General features: G+C 33.4%; 1 protein-coding gene across 1 annotated transcript in view; it reads right to left on the reverse strand.

Moving 5' to 3' along the window:
* Window positions 1-20,511, reverse strand: part of LOC100366996 (glycine dehydrogenase (decarboxylating), mitochondrial-like) — a 43,569-nt gene continuing 23,058 nt past the window's right edge. Inside the window, exons 8-22 of the mRNA XM_002742373.4 lie at window positions 15,856-15,952; window positions 15,548-15,653; window positions 13,407-13,546; window positions 11,921-12,001; window positions 11,427-11,527; window positions 9,787-9,913; window positions 9,180-9,398; window positions 8,151-8,276; window positions 6,670-6,932; window positions 6,016-6,163; window positions 5,305-5,416; window positions 4,606-4,698; window positions 4,301-4,408; window positions 3,332-3,477; window positions 1-2,033 (exon numbers count right to left, since the gene is read on the reverse strand). Coding sequence (XP_002742419.2) covers window positions 1,869-2,033; window positions 3,332-3,477; window positions 4,301-4,408; window positions 4,606-4,698; window positions 5,305-5,416; window positions 6,016-6,163; window positions 6,670-6,932; window positions 8,151-8,276; window positions 9,180-9,398; window positions 9,787-9,913; window positions 11,427-11,527; window positions 11,921-12,001; window positions 13,407-13,546; window positions 15,548-15,653; window positions 15,856-15,952 — 2,032 coding nt within the window. The 3' untranslated portion in view covers window positions 1-1,868. The remainder of the gene's footprint in view (window positions 2,034-3,331; window positions 3,478-4,300; window positions 4,409-4,605; window positions 4,699-5,304; window positions 5,417-6,015; window positions 6,164-6,669; window positions 6,933-8,150; window positions 8,277-9,179; window positions 9,399-9,786; window positions 9,914-11,426; window positions 11,528-11,920; window positions 12,002-13,406; window positions 13,547-15,547; window positions 15,654-15,855; window positions 15,953-20,511) is intronic.

The following is a 20,511-nucleotide window of genomic DNA, read 5'->3' on the forward strand; positions in this document are numbered from 1 at the left end:
TACTTTGTTGAAAATTCACCAGTTTATTCCTTGCATCCTCCAAAAATATAGACATGTTAAAAAAAGTCCACCCACTCGCAAGATAACCAGAGCTTTTCAAAACAATTTAAAATTATTTTATAATGAATACTGTAATTTATTTTTTTTTTTTACAATAGTTACACTTTACATATTTCGAATATATTATTTTGAAACAATTTATTAGTAATGACATTTTTTCCCCCAAAAATAAAAAGTAATTTTTTCTTTGCGGGAATTACTGTAAATCCTAATTGACAAACATCTATTGGAAATTGCATTAATAATTTACCTGTTAAGACACTGCTGTAGTTTCTGCCATAGAGGGCGCAATACAAATAAAAGAGTTGATGTACGATAATTTTGTAGACGTACACAATGACCAGAAACAAATTGTGCCAGGTCATACACGTGATTATATAAACAATCTAATTCATCAATATCTCATCCAAAAGTTGTACAATAATATAATTAGTATGCCTTCGGTGTCAATTCTTATAAAGTAATTCACACAATGCATGATATGAAATTCACACCACTAATTAAATATTTAAATGACTATAATATAATTACCATACACGATTAGTCATTAAAAAAAAACAGGTTAACAATATTTTTTCCATGGTAACCGATGGCAATACAAGTCTACTTTAAAGTTGTTTATTTTGGGAACTCTGCACAATACACATGTTTTCATAGATCAACAATATTTTAAGAGCTTTTTTTTTTATACCAACCAATTCACATCTGACAACCATGAGAAAACAGGCCACCCCCATGAGACCAGCACCCTCTATGTCACACTATTTTTCTAGAAAAAAAAAGGCGCAATGAATACAAATTACCTGATTAAATAATTATTAAAGAAGGAAGACTTTTCTCAGTACTGAGTTTTGTTTATCCTTTTCATACTAAACCTTTTACGATAGAAAGCCAAAGTAGTCAAAGCAAAATTCATCATACGAACATTAAGCCAGAATTAAAACCAGTGTATAAAGTTAGTTAAGAACCAAGCATATGTTGGCTATATACACAAGATTAGTTAAATATCTACTTCAAGCTAGTCTTTATTCTGAACAAAAAATGAGTCTTTGACCGCAAATAACCAAACTCTTCGCAAAAAACTGCAGCTGCCTTACATTGAGGAAATAAAGAGCTATTGCACGGTAAGTTTAAGACACCCCAAAAGACTTTCTTAGTAGAATGGGGAGGGGGTAAAATTCATGAAGCAAAGATTCTAGCAGGATGTCTTCCCATAATTTCTTAAAATAGAATGCAAGTGAAAAATGAAGCATTTTACAGTATTGTTTGGACTGACTGTACACATGGATTTTAAAAAACACCCATCTGCGTTCAAGCAAAGTCAATGTCATCCATTCAACAACAAAAAAATCAATCTTTAAAACACTTAATTCTGATAGAAGAATTTTCATAAAAATGTGCATATCTTAAAAACATCTTTGCATAATTTATCACAAATTACCTTATGTACACCTTCATATCCACATGTATACAAGATTAAAACAAACTTTTGCCGAAACCAGCAGTTTTGAAAATTATATACCATCTACAAAATCACTTTTAAAATAGTTCTATTTTAGCTGCTACAACAACCACTTTTGCAGGCACTCTGTGAATTGTATTAAAATCCCACCCAAATGCAATGTACTTTTATACTTCAGCCTTCCACCCCTTTATCAAATGGTTTGCCCCACCTTGTATAAAAGAATAAAAAAACAAATTGGATTGCACCAATAATTGGTTGTACTGCAAGGGGGAGAAGGTTCACATATCACACGTGTGCGGATTAAAACGTTTTATTGACATCATCCTTCGTACACATCTTCTAGCTACGCAGCAATCTTCTCTTTGCTTTCTTCGGATACCGACTCTTCAAGGTACGGAGAGCTGTAAGACTCCATGGGTGGGCAGCTGCAGATTAGATTTTGATCTCCATAGACGTCGTCAATGCGACCACACGTCGGCCAGACTTTGTTGATTGATGTTACAAATGGCTGAAAACAAAAAATGGATAATATCTTAATATCGATGAAAATTGAAAAAAAAAATTATGATTAACATATTTCCTTGATTATTAGCACACGTGCACACAAAAGCGACAGGATTAAGTTGTATTTTGATGATCTAGTATACAATACATACAATTTACTGTATAATATACAGGCCAATATATAATTATTGGCCTGGCCCGAGGTCAATATTTAGAATTATTGTCCCTGAGAAACTGTTATTAAAAGCCACTTGGGGGACAATAATACTTGGTATTGGCCAAAGCCAGGACAATAACTGATTTATTATTTCGAAAGGGAACAATATAATAAACCATTGGAGGAATTCATTTAAAAGTATCATCCATTTTTTTTATCATTATAAACAATCTAAGTGTCTGGATGTTATGACATCAGAGGGCAATAATTAATACACAAAATTATGTTAGAGGCAAGAAATATGCTGGGAGAGGCCAACATCAATATTTACCAAAAGATCATGTGATGACTTTTGACCAATAACATTGACTGTCTCATACTTGAGAGACGATACAGCATATGGGCTTTGAAAAAAACTTAAAAATCCAGAAGGGAAAAAAAACTTTGAAGTAGCAACTCGTGGTCAATGTTTGAAACACTTTTCAAAAAGTGTTTCTCCAAAATGTTTACAAACCTTAAAATTATTTTTTTTTTAGAAAAGATTTTTTAAATGATGAAACACACATTGAAAGAAAGTAATGCCATAGAGGGAGTTTACTACACTTCTATGGTAGTCATCAAAAATACTGTAAACCATTTAATTTAACTACTGTAAAATACTTTATTATTAATTGTCGCTACATGTATTTTCGCTGAAGGAATGATTCAGTGAAAATAAAATCTAGCAAATATACTTTTTTTCCTATATTTTACATTCAACTTGTCAAAAACCAGTGAAAATAAATTCCATACAAAACACCCAAAAAGTCTTTTCAGGGAAAATTAATTCCAGTTAAAATAAATTATTTTACAGTAGTTGGTGAAAATCACAAAATTCTGTGTAGCAGTGAAAATTCTTGACATATTTAGTCTTCACACCATACAAAATCCTGTAATTGTGATAATTTTAGAAAATATTTAACAATTTATGCAGAGATTGTTTTTGTTTCAGCATCAGTTTGGTACGATCAGGTGATCGCTTTTGACCAATAAAATTGTCTGTCTCATACTTGAGGGATAATACAGCAATTTAAAAATTTGAAATGCTAAGCGCACAGTAAAATGGCAACTTGTCTATTGTGTTAGATACAAGCTTAAATACTCACTGCAGGAAAGGCGGCTTGTTCTCTGCTGTACGGTCTATCCCAGGTAGAACTCATCACCACATTCATGGTATGAGGAGCATGTTTCAGAGGGCTTTGTCTTACATCTATTCTACCTTCCTCAATATCACGTATTTCAAGTCGGATTTCTGGAACAAAAAAATACAAAAGGAGTCATTTTTTCCCTACCAAAATATTGGTGTAACATGGTCATTTTGAACTAAATTGTCAAATTTCCCAATGGCTACAGAGGTTTTGATGAAAATGTTTGAAAGTATACAAATTTATTGTGAAAAATGAAAAAGGCGTTCACTGTAAATTTTAACAAGTGGTTGAGAAAGGTAACACGACAACCAAAACATTGTATTAGAAGAAAAAAATGCCATGTTACAACAGTTACAGTTTGTGGATGGAAACTGTTCTGGTTTAATATTCAAATGAGATGTAAATTACACGTGCAAAAGAAGATAGTCACATCTTGTGATTGGTGCATAGCGTTCTTGAACTTTACTTGAATTGGATGAACAGTACTCATGGTAAACTAGAACTAGTGTGTATGGAAGGAAGATGGACAGACATGATGGGTGGACAGCTGGACTGAAGGACAGCCAGACAAACTGTCAGAAAGACAGATATTTTGGCTTGAGCATTGTACAACAGGCCCCGGCATATTGTGAAACACCTTGAAATAGTGACATGCCATTTTAACAAACTAGGCTCAATTTATGAAAAGGTAGAATCTTAATTTAGCTGAAGTGCTAACAATCTCATTGTGGGAATTTACTTTCTTATAGATTAACAAAATTACAGATTTGCTAAAATAACAAGTTTTACATTATTTATGCAGATCATTGTTGGCTGTGGACGTAAAAAGGCCTTGCTTCAGCAAAAAATTAAACAAAAAAAACACAGAAAGATGACACTGTCAAAAATAGAAAAGTGAGGTGAAGACTTTAAAACTAAGTTACTCACGTATAAGAGCATCACAAAATCTGTCAAGCTCCTCTTTGTCTTCACTCTCTGTTGGTTCAATCATCAGTGTGCCAGGTACAGGCCACGACATGGTTGGTGCGTGAAAGCCTAAAAAACAAAATAATAGTATTTGTAAATTATCAAATCTGAACATGAAAATTGTCTTTATCTCCTTTTACAGTGTCCATGATACAAGGGTTGGAGGGGGGGGGGTCCACACTAGTTCTCATGGAAACAAGGATTTTAATTGTCTGCTATACTGGCATGCTCGAAAAAATATAGACAGATTTGTCGGCAAAACTCACCAAAATCTTGTAACCTTTTGGCGACATCAGCAACTTCAACACCATACTTTTTAAATTCGCGACAATCAAGAATAAATTCATGGGCACAGAAACCTACAACGAGGACATTACGTACAAATGAAATAACTGTCACACACAATGAAATCATGTTGTGCATTTCAATAACAGAATGTGCTTTTGTACATAACTTGTATTTATTGCACATCTAAGAGCAAATTGTATATAAAATAAAATAAACACCACCATGTTGTAAACAATCAGGTGTGAAAAATACATTAAATTGTTCTGGAAAAATGAACAAGTATAGATAGCTCCGCTGTTAGCACATTTCAATTAAGGAACTGAAGATATCATTAGAAAATGAACAAAATGTATAGAATCAAAGCAATCAGACTTGTGGTTCTTAACAAGAAGTCGAAAATATCACTTTTTACCAAAAATGACAAAAATATTCATCAAAATTAGAGAATTAAAGATATCATTACAAAATGAACAAATCTTGAGAGGTCCACATGTAGTACCTATATATGTAATAACAATGTAATCAGACTTGCGTTTTTTTTTTGCGTTCAATGACCATACTTTTTTTTTTTTTAATCTGGGTTTTGTGAACAAAATAAAGTAAAACAACATTCCAAAAAGTCAATTATTATTCATCATTAGCATGACTCGAGTGAAATGCATTCTGGGACAACTTACCATACTTTCCTCTGAATACAGTTTTATAATAGTCTGAGAGTCTGGTGCTCATGTAATTTGCATTAAGAATAGCAGCCGTAGTTGCGTGCCTCAATCCAACAGCCCCCATCATCTAAAAAGACAAAAATGTATAGAATTTGATATTACTTACAAATTATTTTGCTTGTAGAGGTCATAGGTCATAATGGAACGGAAATAATAGAATCGCATACAAAATTAGATTTTCAGTTTTTACTCAAAAAAATGTGGCCATTTTTGTCACAATCTTGTGAGAGAAAGTGCAGACTATAAGTGGAACTATTTTGTTAATTTGTGATGAAAGGAGGTAACTGGTTGTGAAAAGGTCAATGTACAGTGGAAATAACAGACAATAACAGTTAGATGACTTTATCAACAATTCACGGCATTCTCAGTTTCAGTTCATCAGTAAGTTGTCAGTTTTAGAGAGAGTATACTGTAAAAAAACTATTTTCGCTGAAGGAATGATTCAGTGAAAATATAATCCAGCAAATATACCTTTTTTCCTATATTTTACATTCAACTCATCGAAAATTAGTGAAAATGAATTCCATACAAAACACCCAAAAAGTATTTTTAGCGAAAATTAATTCCAGCTCAAATATTATTATACAGTATTGAAGGAAATATCCCTTAATTGGCATTAGTGCATTTCGAGTCGTACAATAAAATATTTTATGAGATAGACCATACCTTGATATATGCCCATGAAATTGGCAAGATTGCACTGGAACCCCATGGTGCCGCACTGACAACGCCGAATGGAGTGGCTCCTGGACCGGATGTTCCACTCGGGGACACTACAGGATGACCTGGTAGGAAAGGCGCAAGATGTTTTTTTCTGCAAAAAGATGAAAACAGTGGTAAAGCTTAAATTCTATGCATGATTGACAAAATTATTACAACCCCAGCATGTGTGGAAAAAACTCGCAATTATATTTTTTATTTTAATTAAACTGACAAAAAATAAATGAGTTTTGAAGTTTAACTCGTTGGTTTTTATTAAGAAAGTGCCTTCAACAGAGCAAAGACTACACGTATCAGTTTAAAATCTTATTTTCTCATTATAGACTTTTTAAGGTCCTCTTCATGAAAATAAGAAAGTTTTAAGTTTTAGGAACAAATCAACATATATTGAATTACTAAAATTTCTGGTTTGTCAGACCTTTTGAAGACACTGCCAAAAATTGAAAAGCCAGAACAAGACTTTTTAAACTGTTAAGACCTCTGAGGGAATTCTGATAAAGGTATTGCAACTACATGTACCAGACAAATTATAATTTGAGAATTAATTTTACCATCTTTATAAATCACTTTGAGTGAAATTTACACGGATGAAATACTTACACTCCTATGGGTCCCATTCCTGGTCCACCACCACCGTGAGGAATACAGAATGTTTTATGTAAATTAAGATGCGAGACATCAGAACCGTAATCACCCGGTCGACAGAGACCCACTTGTGCATTCATATTCGCACCATCGAGATAGACTTGACCACCAGCATCGTGAATCATCTCGCACATCTCCCGGACACCCTCTTCGAACACGCCGCTGGTGGATGGATACGTCAGCATAACGCACGCAAGATCATTCCTGTGCTTCTCTACCTGTAAGAATACAAAATCAAAAACAGACTGTAGAGGGCAGTATACATCTTACATTTTTTTCACAGTTTTCACACTTCAGCATATGCTGCCCTCGGTGCTGATATATACTGTAGAATGAATTATTTTCAAGATAAAGTTTTTTTCAGCAACAGACGATTATTATTACATTTCCACTTAGCAAACAGGCCAGACAACAAAATGCATTAAAATGACATAGTTTTAGCTAAAAAATAATATGATACATTAAAAGTATTTTATTTCAAAAGTACTGAAAGATCTTATCGTGTAGACAAACATACCAATAGTGAAATCAACTTTCGAAGACAAGCAAAGCCTTTTAACTCAGGTGTCTATTTTTAACAAATCTAGCTTAATTTAAAAGGCTCACTTAAATTCATAATCTGCAGTTAAATTTTCCCCAATACCCGTTTAAAATGTCAGAATTAGATTCTGTATAATGTTCACAGATTTGCAAAGTGGGTATATGTAACTTTAATTTGGTGAGAAACAAAAACAAGCAGCCTGTCGGCTGAGATAGCTCCGCTGTTAGCAATGCACATGGCAATTAAAGAACAGAAGATATCATTAGAAAATGAACAAATCTGAGAGAGGTCCACATGTAGTACCTATATGTATAATATATCAAAGCAATTGGACTTGCGGTTTTCAACAAGAAGTCGAAAATATCACTTTTTACCAAAAATTACAAAAATATTCATCAAAATTAGAGAATTAAAGATATCATTACAAAATGAACAAATCTGAGAGAGGTCCACATGTAGTACCTATATATGTAATATCAAAGCAATTGGACTTGCGGTTTTCAACAAGAGGTCGAAAATATCACTTTTTACCAAAAATGACAAAAATATTCACCAAAATTAGAGAATTGAAGATATCATCATGAAATGAACAAATCTGAGAGAGGTCTACCCAAAGTACATATACACCAAGTATCAAAGCATTCAGGCTTGTAGTTTTCAAGAAGAAGTCGAAAAAGTAAAACATTGACACGGACGACGGAGACGGACGACGACGGACAATCACTCATATGATAAGCTCCGCTCGACAAAGTCAACAGCGGAGCTAAAAAAACATGAAAATCCCTGGAATTATTGTGAGAACATTTTTAGGAGTGAAAATTTAGCAGACCAATAAAATTCAGTATTGTTACAAGGAAGTTTTAAATTTACTGAAATTATTACAAAAAAAACTTACCAACTTGGCAAAATGTCTGACATCAATATTGCCTTGCTTGTCAGAATCCACTGGGCAGATTTTCATACCACTCATCTGTGCACTGGCGGGGTTGGTTCCATGAGCAGTTCTAGGAATTAGACACACCTGTAAAAAAAGAAAGTTACAAGAATTAAACATCCTCCCTCTCATTATGAACTATATGATAAAATTGAAAATAAAAGTTTCCATCATAATACTGTGCAGTATTCGTTCTATTAGTAGTGCAGGAATTGATGTAAATGATACAGGTTTAATGGTGCATGACGCAATAAATTAGTGTGCGATTCGATTATAGATGTGCTCCTAATGAAGCAAATGCAATAATCATAATTCAAATGCAGTATATCATAATTCAAATGCGGTTAATCCTCTTTCAAATGCGGTAAATCCTCTTTCAAATGCGGTTAATCCTCTTTCAAATGCGGTAAATCCTAATTCAAATGCGGTAAATCCTAATTCAAATGCGGTAAATCCTAATTCAAATGCGGTAAATCCTAATTCAAATGCGGTAAATCCTAATTCAAATGCGGTAATCCTAATTCAAATGCGGTAATCCTAATTCAAATGCGGTAATCCTAATTCAAATGCGGTAATCCTAATTCAAATGCAGTAATCCTAATTCAAATGCGGTAATCCTAATTCAAATGCAGTAATCCTAATTCAAATGCGGTAATCCTAATTCAAATGCGGTAATCCTAATTCAGATGCGGTAATCCTAATTCAGATGCGGTAATCCTAATTCAGATGCGGTAATCCTAATTCAGATGCGGTAATCCTAATTCAAATGCGGTAATCCTAATTCAAATGCGGTAATCCTAATTCAAATGCGGTAATCCTAATTCAAATATGATAATCCTAATTCAAATACAGTACAGTAATCCTAATTCAAATACGGTAATCCTAATTCAAATACGGTAATCGCTATTCAAATATGGTAATCGCTATTCAAATATGGTAATCCTAATTCAAATGTCAATTTGCGTTAAAAAAAACATGAATTAACGTTACCTTCCGATGTTTTTGTTCTATGGATGCAAGATAGGCCATAATAGCACGAAGACCTGCATACTCCCCTTGTGCACCACTGTTGGGTTGAAACGAGATGTTATCATAACCGGTTATCTCGCACAGATCACGTTCTAACTCAGCGAACATTTGCTGATATCCACGAGCCTGGTCAATTGGCACGAATGGATGAATATTGACGATCTCTTTCCACGTAATAGGCTGCAATACAAAATCAGAACATTATTTTCACAGCGAACATGGAACATTTTTTGTAATCTGGATAATCACATCTAATTCAGCTAGATAATTCAAGATGCATAAACTGATACACAGAAACCATAAAAGGAAAATAAATCTGTCCATTTCTTAGAATTCAAGCGTTAAAAATGAAGTATTATACAGTTCACAAAGCAAGTACACTTTTGATCAATTTTCTATTTTTTTTCACGTAATATACATCATATAACCCTGCCTAAAATGCATTTTTATGTACACCCCCCCCCCTCCTGAGTTCAAAATTTAAGCATCAAATGTTCAAATGATGGGCTATGTCTAGGGACTGTGGCTACATCCTGGTAAAATGGGTACATGCAAATCGATAACTTACTTCCATTTCCGTTGTACTATTCAGCTTCATTGTACACGAGCCTAATGGGATCATCGAATGCACCAAGGAAACATCCTTGTTCTCCAACATCTTCATGTATCTCACAATTTTGGTCTCCGAATGATAACTATAGAAATTATAAAGTTAAATCATAAATCAGACGACACACCCCAAAAAGTGGTAATTTTGAATCAATGTAAACACATTATTTCATCAATAACTTAGTAATATTCAAATTATTCCTAACACTAAAAATTTTTTGCTGGGGTAACTGAACAAAACTTTGACGTACAATTGAATGTTTCTACAATAGGAACCAATTGTAAACAGGCATTTTTGATTTTCGTTGTCGTTTTGTGAAAAAATTACCGGTAGTTCAGTGACCATATATTTTTATTTCAGAATTTTGAACATTACAGTAACCCAACCTCTTTTGTATGATTTCAAAGATTTCTGAGTATGTTTTTTTAAATGGTAGCAAACTTTGCAAATATGTCCAGACACTTTGCAATTATTCAGATAGAAAGTACATTCACAAGTAGGTGAGATCTTTTTTTTTTTTTAAATAAACAACACAAATCCGGGTCAGGTACACATCAATAAACAAGCAGCTAAATAGAAATAGACTGGAATAGATTATTTTCTTATAGTGACTTGTATTATTTATTCCATTAATTCTGAAACAAGCAGCCTATTGGCTGAGATAGCTCCGCTGTTAGCAATGCTCATTTCAATTAAAGAACTGAAGACATCATTAGAAAATGAACAATATGTATAGTATCAAAGCAATCGGACTTACAGTTTTTAACAAGAAGTCGAAAATATAATTTTTTACCAAAAATGACAAAAATATTCACCAAAATTAGAGAATTAAAGATATCATTACAAAATGAACAAATCTGAGAGAGGTCCACATGTAGTACCTATATATGTAATATCAAAGCAATCGGACTATTGGTTTTTAACAAGAAGTCGTAAATATCACTTTTTACCAAAAATGACAAAAATATTCACCAAAATTAGATAGAGAATTAAAGATATCATTACAAAATGAACAAATCTGAGAGAGGTCCACATGTAGTACCTATATATATGTAATATCAAAGCAATTGCACTTGCGGTTTTTAACAAGAAGTCGAAAATATCACTATTTACCAAAAATATTCACCAAAATTAGATAATTGCAGATATCAACATGAAATGAACAAACCTCAGAGAGGTCTACCCAAGGTACATATACACCAAGTATCAAAGCATTCAGGCTTGTAGTTTTCAAGAAGAAGTCGAAAAAGTAAAACATTGACACGGACAATCACTCATATGATAAGCTCCGCTCGACAAAGTCGACAGCGGAGCTAAAAAACTACTTCCAAGCTTCTCAATTACCAACCAATAACAGCTTTGCAATAACAAGGAAAGTGTATTTTCGCTAGTCCAGTCAGCAAAGTTTACTTTTTCCAGTATATCAAGATAGTTGACCGATTTAAAGTAATTAAAGGAGGCCTTTACTGTGGTAATGACGCCAGTGACAATGTTTCAGTGAATGCATATCTACATGCACATATCAAATGCAGAATCACCTATTTGAAATTCAACAAAATTATGCATATTTATTAGTCTAATTTGCATATTTCTCTCACCTGTTGAACACCGGATGTGTGAGGTATTCCGAGTTTCTTTTAAATCCACTGTTAGAAATACTACCTTGAGGAGACTCTCCCATACTTTCAGCAACCATTGCCTGAAGGAAAATACAGAGAAACTATGTAAACCTTGCCAATATATCCAGGGGGTTTGTATTAAACAATGATAAGAACCCCCAAAAAAATTAAACTTTTCCTGAAAATTAGAAAATCCATTAAAGACACCGACTCTTACTATCCCAAGGAACTGCAGTGCTAACAGACTGCTCCTCATCTCAAATGCATCTTTGGCGAAATACAATGTATACATCTGCATATTGTAAAACATTGGGTACAAACAAGAAAATTAACACCTTCAAATTACATTACAGTTCTATTAATAATTCAGTGTGATTAGAAATATTTGATGCAAGACAGATGGAACCGTGTTGATTGTTGCAGAAAATTCAAATATATTGAGATATATATTATATAATTATTATATTACTTACCGATGTTGAATCTGAACCAAATACCCACAAAATGTCATCCATATCTTCTTCCTTCACAGTCTCGTCTAAAGAAATACCGAACTAGTAATAGAAAATAAATTTATTAATCAAAAAATACATACCACTGTGGACACTCACTCGTTTTACAAGCATTAATATTTAATGTCCCATAATGTGTATGCATACTTTTAATTTCACAAAGGACATGTACGATAAAATGCCTTTTTTGCTTGGAATTAATTTTCGCTGAAGGATTGATTCAGCGAAAATAAAATACAGTGAATATACCTTTTTTCCTATAGTTAACATTCAACTCAAAAAGTTAGTGAAAATAAGTTACATACAAAAATTAGCTCCAGCTGAAATAAAGCATTTTACAGTATTTGGTATGCAAATTAATCTAATTGATATGCATGGCATCATTTCAAAAGGTTCGTTACAAAATCCATTTAAATTTAAATTGCATATTTATAAAGTCATGTGTCGGCACAGATATAAGTGCACTATATCTAGAACGTGTTCAACTACGTGGAATCGCTAATTGATGAAAGTCGGGATTTTTCCCACAAAACTTTCGTAAAATTATACACTTTCAGTGAAAACCAAATAGTGATCAATAGTCTGGATTTGTAGAATAAAATGTAATTTCTTTTATAGATCATAAATTTGTATATATGTACTCTTAAATCATTTAAAATATGATTTATTTTAACCAGTAAGCACAACTATGATATTTACATAAATGCATGTCATATTAATAAAGCAAATACAGTGCAAGTAAAGCTACATTTAAACATTTTTGACAAATGAACTGGCCGCCGACAGAACCAAACTACGGTAATTAATCACCAAAATTAAGAGCACACAGTAGACCTCCTTAAAATCCATTAACACATTAAATTGTAGCAAAGATTTCACACAGCCGCTTGGGATAACGACAGTAAAAAAACTTGCGCAAGTTCACACTTAAAACACCATGATTATTGTGATAACATTACAAATTTATCACCTGATACAATTTACGATAATTATCGGAAAAATATTTTATGAGAAAATGCAGAAGTGCATCAAGATAACGCCCGGTTTGATTCCGCAGGGAAGCAGAAATAATCCCACGCACTAGCTATCATGAGTGGTTGCCATGGCAACAAGAATGGCGAATGCGATATCACTATCGACTGAAAAATGGCAAACACCTTCACAAGAACATTTTACACTACGCTTGAAAGAAGATCTTGCTGTAGAACTCTTTCACACGAAAAGAACACTCAAGCAATCACAGAAGCCCGGTCAGCTTTTACAAATACAGACATGTTTGAATTAATGGTATCACACCATCAAATGTTCTTCACTTGTGTTTGTATTTAATTTCCACAAATTTTAACTAAAAAAAGTTTTAAATTTAATAAAACGAAAACTATCACATTGAAAAAAAGAAAATCCTGCTTTGAACTATAAATTAATTGTTGAAATGTACATTACTTACAGTCCCATCCTCAAACGTTCTTAGATTAATTTGTTTTTCTTGGGCTCTGTCAAGAACTGTCTGTCTGTCAGTCCCACAATGCACCTTGATAGTGTCAAAAAACATGGCATGTTCAATCGTATGCCCTGCCTTTTTTAAACCTACAAAATTTAGAAAGAAAAAAAGTCCCGTTAATATTTTGGAGACACAAAAAAAACAATTGTTTTATTAAACAAGCAGCCTGTCGGCTGAGATAGCTCCGCTGTTAGCAATGCACATGGCAATTAAAGAACAGAAGATATCATTAGAAAATGAACAAATCTGAGAGAGGTCCACATGTAGTACCTATATATGTAATATCAAAGCAATTGGACTTGCGGTTTTCAACAAGAAGTCGAAAATATCACTTTTTACCAAAAATTACAAAAATATTCATCAAAATTAGAGAATTAAAGATATCATTACAAAATGAACAAATCTGAGAGAGGTCCACATGTAGTACCTATATATGTAATATCAAAGCAATTGCACTTGCATTTTTTAACAAGAAGTCGAAAATATCACTTTTTACCAAAAATGACAAAAATATTCACCAAAATTAGAGAATTGAAGATATCAACATGAAATGAACAAACCTAAGAGAGGTCTACCCAAGGTACATATACACCAAGTATCAAAGCATTCAGGCTTGTAGTTTTCAAGAAGAAGTCGAAAAAGTAAAACATTGACACGGACGACGACGGACAATCACTCATATGATAAGCTCCGCTCGACAAAGTCGACAGCGGAGCTAAAAAAAACTTACTGAATCAAGCAATGAGATTGATTCTGAACAAGATCATACAATTTTGAACAGTCGTGTGATTCCCAGACGGAAATTCAATATTTTATGGTTCATTGCAGGTGAACAGCAGAAAAGCAGGTTAAAAATTGATCTGTGATTCAGAAATTCTTTAAACGTTATTATGCACTACTATAATTCGCATGACTGAAAGAAAGCGCCGTTCTCAATAGACGAAAATGACAAAAGCGAAATTGACTATCAGGTAATCCCTTGGACAAACATAGGTACACCATAGGCCGTCCACCATATTCGCTTGCACCTAAACTTTTTATAGTAGCATGCTTAGTATCTTTTTGAGAATGTCCGAACCACAGCTCAATTTTTAACTTAATTTATACCCTTGTTGCTGCTACCGAGAAATTAAGCGTAGATCATCAGTCGAAATAAACACAAATACTAAACGAGAAAACTGTAATAAAAATGCAGTCAGCCATAAAACATGTTTGTTTTTCCCTATTAAGGTATTTGGCTACCATTAAAACTTAACGCTAGCTTTCCCTCATATATAGATAATCAGAGGTCACCATGAAACTACTTATCGTACACATACACAAAAAATGTGTCATCATGCATGCAAATGGGAAATTGTTGAGCCCTTCACCATTAGTTGCTATGGTAATAAAGTTGTCATATCTAAAAATTTCATTCATATGTAGTTAGTTCTAAGATGGGTTGTCTCGAATTAATGGGAAATTTTGCTGAAAGTTTATGGAATAACACTTCCTATGGGAAAAAGTTCCAAAAAAGCCCATTTTTAGATGTTTTCAGACAATTATTTGCCAAAAAAAAAGAAATAATACATATTGGGTGAGATAACAATTACATACCACTTTTGAAACAAAAAAATGAATTTTCAGTTTAATTTAATCAGAGTCGAATGACAGCAAATGACCTTACCTTAACTCTGAATAAAACATAGCTAAAATAGTGATGCCTTGCACAAAATCCAAGAACATAGTCTTTACTAACCGTTCTATCATTCTTCTGAAAATTTCTTTTGCAAATTTTATTAAGGTTATTATTTGCTACTTGTCTTAAATTACGCAGGTTATTTTTTTTTTTAAACTATGCCTTTGATATTAAAAATGGTTATTAGATTGAAGTGAGAAATATAGTACAAACCAATGTCACTAATTATTAATTTAAATTAATCCGGATCATCCCAACCCTATCTGCCTATTTGCACACTGCTTGCGTTCAGCCGTTTTATTTGTTATACGAGTCGTTATACGAGTCGAGTGCTAGCGTCTGTACGTAACAATCTATCTGTAAATTAATCCAATCAGATTCCAGCTTTATAGGTTATCCATATACGTACCTTCTGCTATGATGTGTGTTCCGTTATGGACTCTCGTCGCTAGATATTTGAGTCCTTTAGGACCATGATATATAGCAAACATGGCCGAGATGTTTGCAAGAAGAGCCTGCAATAAAAAGCAAAATCAGAGGGATGAAGCTTTAATCCGCGAAATGAAAAAATGACACCAATAGAGGGCGGTATACATGTTACAAATTGACCAGCATCAAAATTATTTTCTACAGCACACTGACGAAGATTTTTATATTTTATTTAAGAATAAAAATTTGAAAGTTTTATACAAGATTAAGTTTCGACCTTTGACCTACCTGTGCCGTGCATATGTTGCTTGTAGCTTTATCACGTCTTATGTGTTGTTCCCTTGTTTGTAAAGCCAATCGATAACACTTGTTCTTGGCAGAGTCCCTAAGAATGAAATAAATATCAATATTATAAAGGTATTAAAAAAAGTATGCCAAAAAACTTATTTTTAAATTTAAATGTTTTCGCTTTTTTTTTGGTTAGAATAATTATGAAATCGTTAATTTTCATTATACAATACTAGTGTTTATAAAAAAAAAAAAAAAATCACTTTTTCAGAACATTTAGATTTAAAGAAACTAAGATTCAAGTTTTTAAAAATTTCTCTTTGTGAAGGTTCCGCCGCCAGCAACTTCAGTATCATAGAAAATACACCCCCCCCCCCAAATATCAGATAAATTAGAAATAGTAATATTGTTCAGGATGTTCATTTCAAACTGCCTCTATCACATTTTGTACAAAACGTTTGAGAAATCAGTATTCTGTGAATGTTATCAAGTTTGTTCACGCATAAAAATGACAGGAAATCTAGTTTATTTGCGCCATCATTATATTTGATACATTCGCCATAAAATTGACAGGAAATGGAATTTCCGGTACTATCATTTGCAGCATCCATTAAATTGCACAGAATCAAGAAAATTATTTGATTATAATTTATGGATAAAGCTATCAAAATGCCAATTTTTTGTTTTATCCTACGGTAATCTGCAAAATGGTGCAACTGTATGTAGCATTGTCATATTGAAAAACAGAACAATTATTACATCAAGACAAGTCAACATTTTTATTTCTACTATATCTAGGTTCGAATAATTTTTGATTTACTGCCGAAATTCTTGAAAATTGTACATTATGGAAGCCACATTAAAGGCACACTGCTGCAAAGCCCAATGCATGGTAAATAGGATTATATTACACAAATCATTTATTATTGGATTTTTCTACTTACCACCCCCCCCCCAAGTGATTAAATCTTTGACAACTACTACTTGAACTACTTTCATAAAATAATTATTAGGTTAATGAACAATGAGGCCTAATAATTTAGAACTATTTCACAACTTCTAAATACTTCCAAATGAAAATTCTACATTCAATCTATTCGCTCATTAATGTTTTAAGATAGAAGCCTACTCATAATTTGAGAAAGATGGTCATAAATCACATGACAATGTTCATTGGTTTATAAGGTAAAAAAAATCATGGAGCTTTTGTTCCATGGCATAATCAATTCTTTTGTGTTTTTGAGAAACTTTCAAAAAATATTTCAAAAATGAAATTTTTAGAACAATACCATAGAACAGTGTTAAAGAAAAACTGTATTTTTCGACACTTTAAAACTATGATTTTTGAAATAATTCAAGCAAACAAAAAGTACACTTATCATTTGCAATGTATTATTTTGTCTGTATACATTACCAGCCTACACTGCATCATAATATCTCTGCATGGAACCCTTGGTGAAAGGCTAATAATACTGCCAAAATGGCAAAAATCCACTAAAATACAACCATAATTTTCTCAAAAATCAGGCTGGTGCCCACTGACTTTTCTTTTTTTTAAAGTGTAACTGAATTGGGACAATTGACTTTTTTTGTGTGCAAAATTTATTTATAAACAACATTATGAAAAAAAATCAAGTGAAAAGGGTATATAAATTGGGTAAACAGTCAATGATATTCCGAAATCGCGCCACGCCCCCCTCTCCCATCACCTTCGAGTTTTTTCGGCATTACGAGTGTAACCGAAATGGCGCCACCAACGGGAGCATAAAGCATGAGCTAGCTAGCAGACAGGATTGTTTATCATTTTCCATACGCACGCGTTTCGTAAACATATACAACGAGTTACCAAGATCGAGAATTCTTACGAGTTACCATCATATACAACGAGTTACCACGATCGTTTTCATGGGGAAACGCTGTGTTGTTGGCGGGTGTAGTAACACACACGGCGATCGCGTAAGTCTTTATGGGTTCCCAAAAGATTCGAATTTATGACATCAGTGGACCAAAGCCGTCAAGAACACCAGGAAACATTGGGATGGACCTTCTCCATATACCGTTATTTGCAGTGTCCATTTTACGCCCGAATCATTTGTTGATCCACCATCTGGATTCGTTATGAATTATTTGGGTTTCGGGAATAACTGTGTAAATAACCAGAAGAATAATATTTTCCATGTAGAATATGAATATTAATTTGCTTGAAAAGTTTAGAATGTATTCATGTTATTATGCCAGAGTCGAAATAACTAGATCGATCGTGGAACAACAACAACAAAACACAAAATGGCGATTGGAAAATGTAAGCACTGGACGCATTCACCGTTCACGTACTTTGTGTCTTTACATGATTTCTTCAGAAGATCAAGAAACTGAAAATTGCACACTGATATGTGTTTAGAATTTGGATGAACAAAAGACAGAAACTGGAAACCAAGCCGGTCACGATGTTCAAACTCTGTGTCAAGGTCAATTTTGGGAAGGTACACGATCACCAACATCGCGTACTTTTCTTGCAGGTTCAAACCTGTATGGGCCAATTTGTCCCTGGCACTCTAAAACAAAATCGTGACATCTCTCATTGTCATCATACTCTTCGATTTCATAACTCTCGTCAGACGATAACATAGATTCCGTGTCGCTTTCCGAGCACTGCATACGTATAGCAGCCATTGTGAGACGATGACAAGTTCCCCCCGTGACGTCACAAAGTACCCTTGTATGCTAATTAGGTACTCTAGTTGGAGCCTCGCTCTGAGTCGACCAAGAAACTGAACGTGGGCGTGTCCTTATCCAGAACATTATTATTGATCGTTTACTTAATTTATGTACATTTTTCACTTGATTTTTTTTCATAATGTTTTTATAAATAAATTTTGCACACAAAAAAAGTCAATTGTCCCAATTCAGTTACACTTTAAGTCATTGTAAAATGAATAGATTTACATTTATGAGTAGGCTTCTACATTAACCTGCCTGTTCTGTCAAATTATGAATATCCGCAATTTAGTTTTTTTAAATATCGATACACTAGGGAGCGAGGAATGTATAGTCATTTAAAGAATTATATTGACAATGCTAGTATGGGATTTCGTAGCACACAAATGATTTCATAATATTTATGCCGTATACAATTGAAAAGCTAAAGAACAAATCAATATCTGACAATAATGTGTCTGCGTCATTTTATTTTTAAATATTAAGAGATTATGTTAGAAAACATGTATACAGATGCACACTTGTAGCTGCCATGAACTCGCTCAGTAGATATAAATTTTCAAAAATTATTTGATATTCGAAGTTAAACATAAAAATTTGCGAGATGTACAAACAAAAATTACTGCTGAATTTTACTAAATTTGTTTGACAAAAAAAAATAAATGATTAAATAATTTTTCAGACAAAAAAAAAATATTCAATTGTTTTTGTTTAATTCTTTTTTTTTTCTTCCGCAAAATTAATGTTCACATAGTTGGAATATTTGAATGAACATATGATATGCAAACATAGAAATCACATAAACAATGCTGTTATGTTAGATAGAAAAAAACAAACAAATTCTCAGTATTTATAGATCTTGCGGGGAGCATGCATGCATGGTTTACAATAAACAACCACCTGCATTTTGAATAGACCATACTAAAAAAACTATCCACATATGTATGACATCAGTGCTGTCTCCGCATTCTCAGACTTATTTTGTACCAATTTTAATAGCATTGATATAAACTTTACTGCCAAGTAGTGCATGTCGGGCTCACCAACAAAATTGGAAGGGGGGGGGGGGGTCCTGCATAAAAAGGCAGAGAAATGAAAACAAAAAGAACGCACTGGAAATCTAGCTCCAAATGAAACAATTTGCTAATTTTTTTTTCTCCCAACCCCCAACTAAGAGATCTCACCCACACGGAATTTATAAAGTCAACCTCCTATTAAAGAAATCTTACACAAGACGTGTTGATTTTAAAAGGTAACTGACCTTTAGCAAGCTGTAAACAGTGCAGGTCATGGATAGGTTTTGCATTCCAGTGCAATGCCGAGTTGTTTACTCCAAAAAGTACCCGTCAATCAAACTATTTACTGTCTGGTGTTGGGGGAGGGGTGATAGATCATCAGGGGCTGGAGGGGCAGGTTATTGAAGTACAAAGTGAGTTTTGATCAAGATCAGGGAAAGAATTAATTTTGAGTGGCCTAAAGCAACAGCCATACACCGGCGGCAAAGATACTAAGTAGAAACACTGGGCAGAGGTACTATGTGTTTACGATATTCATTCAACCATGCAATAAACTGCAATGGAAAAAACATCTAACTTGAAATTTGATGATTCAGCAAATATTTATGAGGTCAACCAACTTCAGGACTGCCATGACCTGCATTTAGAAAGACAAGTAAACACCGCACAGATAAAGTACACTGACAATCGACGACAGTAGGATCTATTCACAACCATTCAGGTCAGAGTAAACTTGCCGGCAACAAGAGATTCATTTCAAAATAAGAGGGTCACCATTGTATGTCACTTAGGCGGTAATTGGAAAGAAATTGCTTACTTTTTATGTGAAGGGAATGAAATTGAAGTTTGGCCACAATAAAATGAGCCTACCAATAAAAAAAAATGCATTTTATTTACCATGACTTGCAGACCGAATGGTGTC

Source organism: Saccoglossus kowalevskii, chromosome 9 (assembly GCF_978046115.1).
Source record: "Saccoglossus kowalevskii chromosome 9, keSacKowa6.1, whole genome shotgun sequence".
NCBI classification, from domain to species: domain Eukaryota; kingdom Metazoa; phylum Hemichordata; class Enteropneusta; family Harrimaniidae; genus Saccoglossus; species Saccoglossus kowalevskii.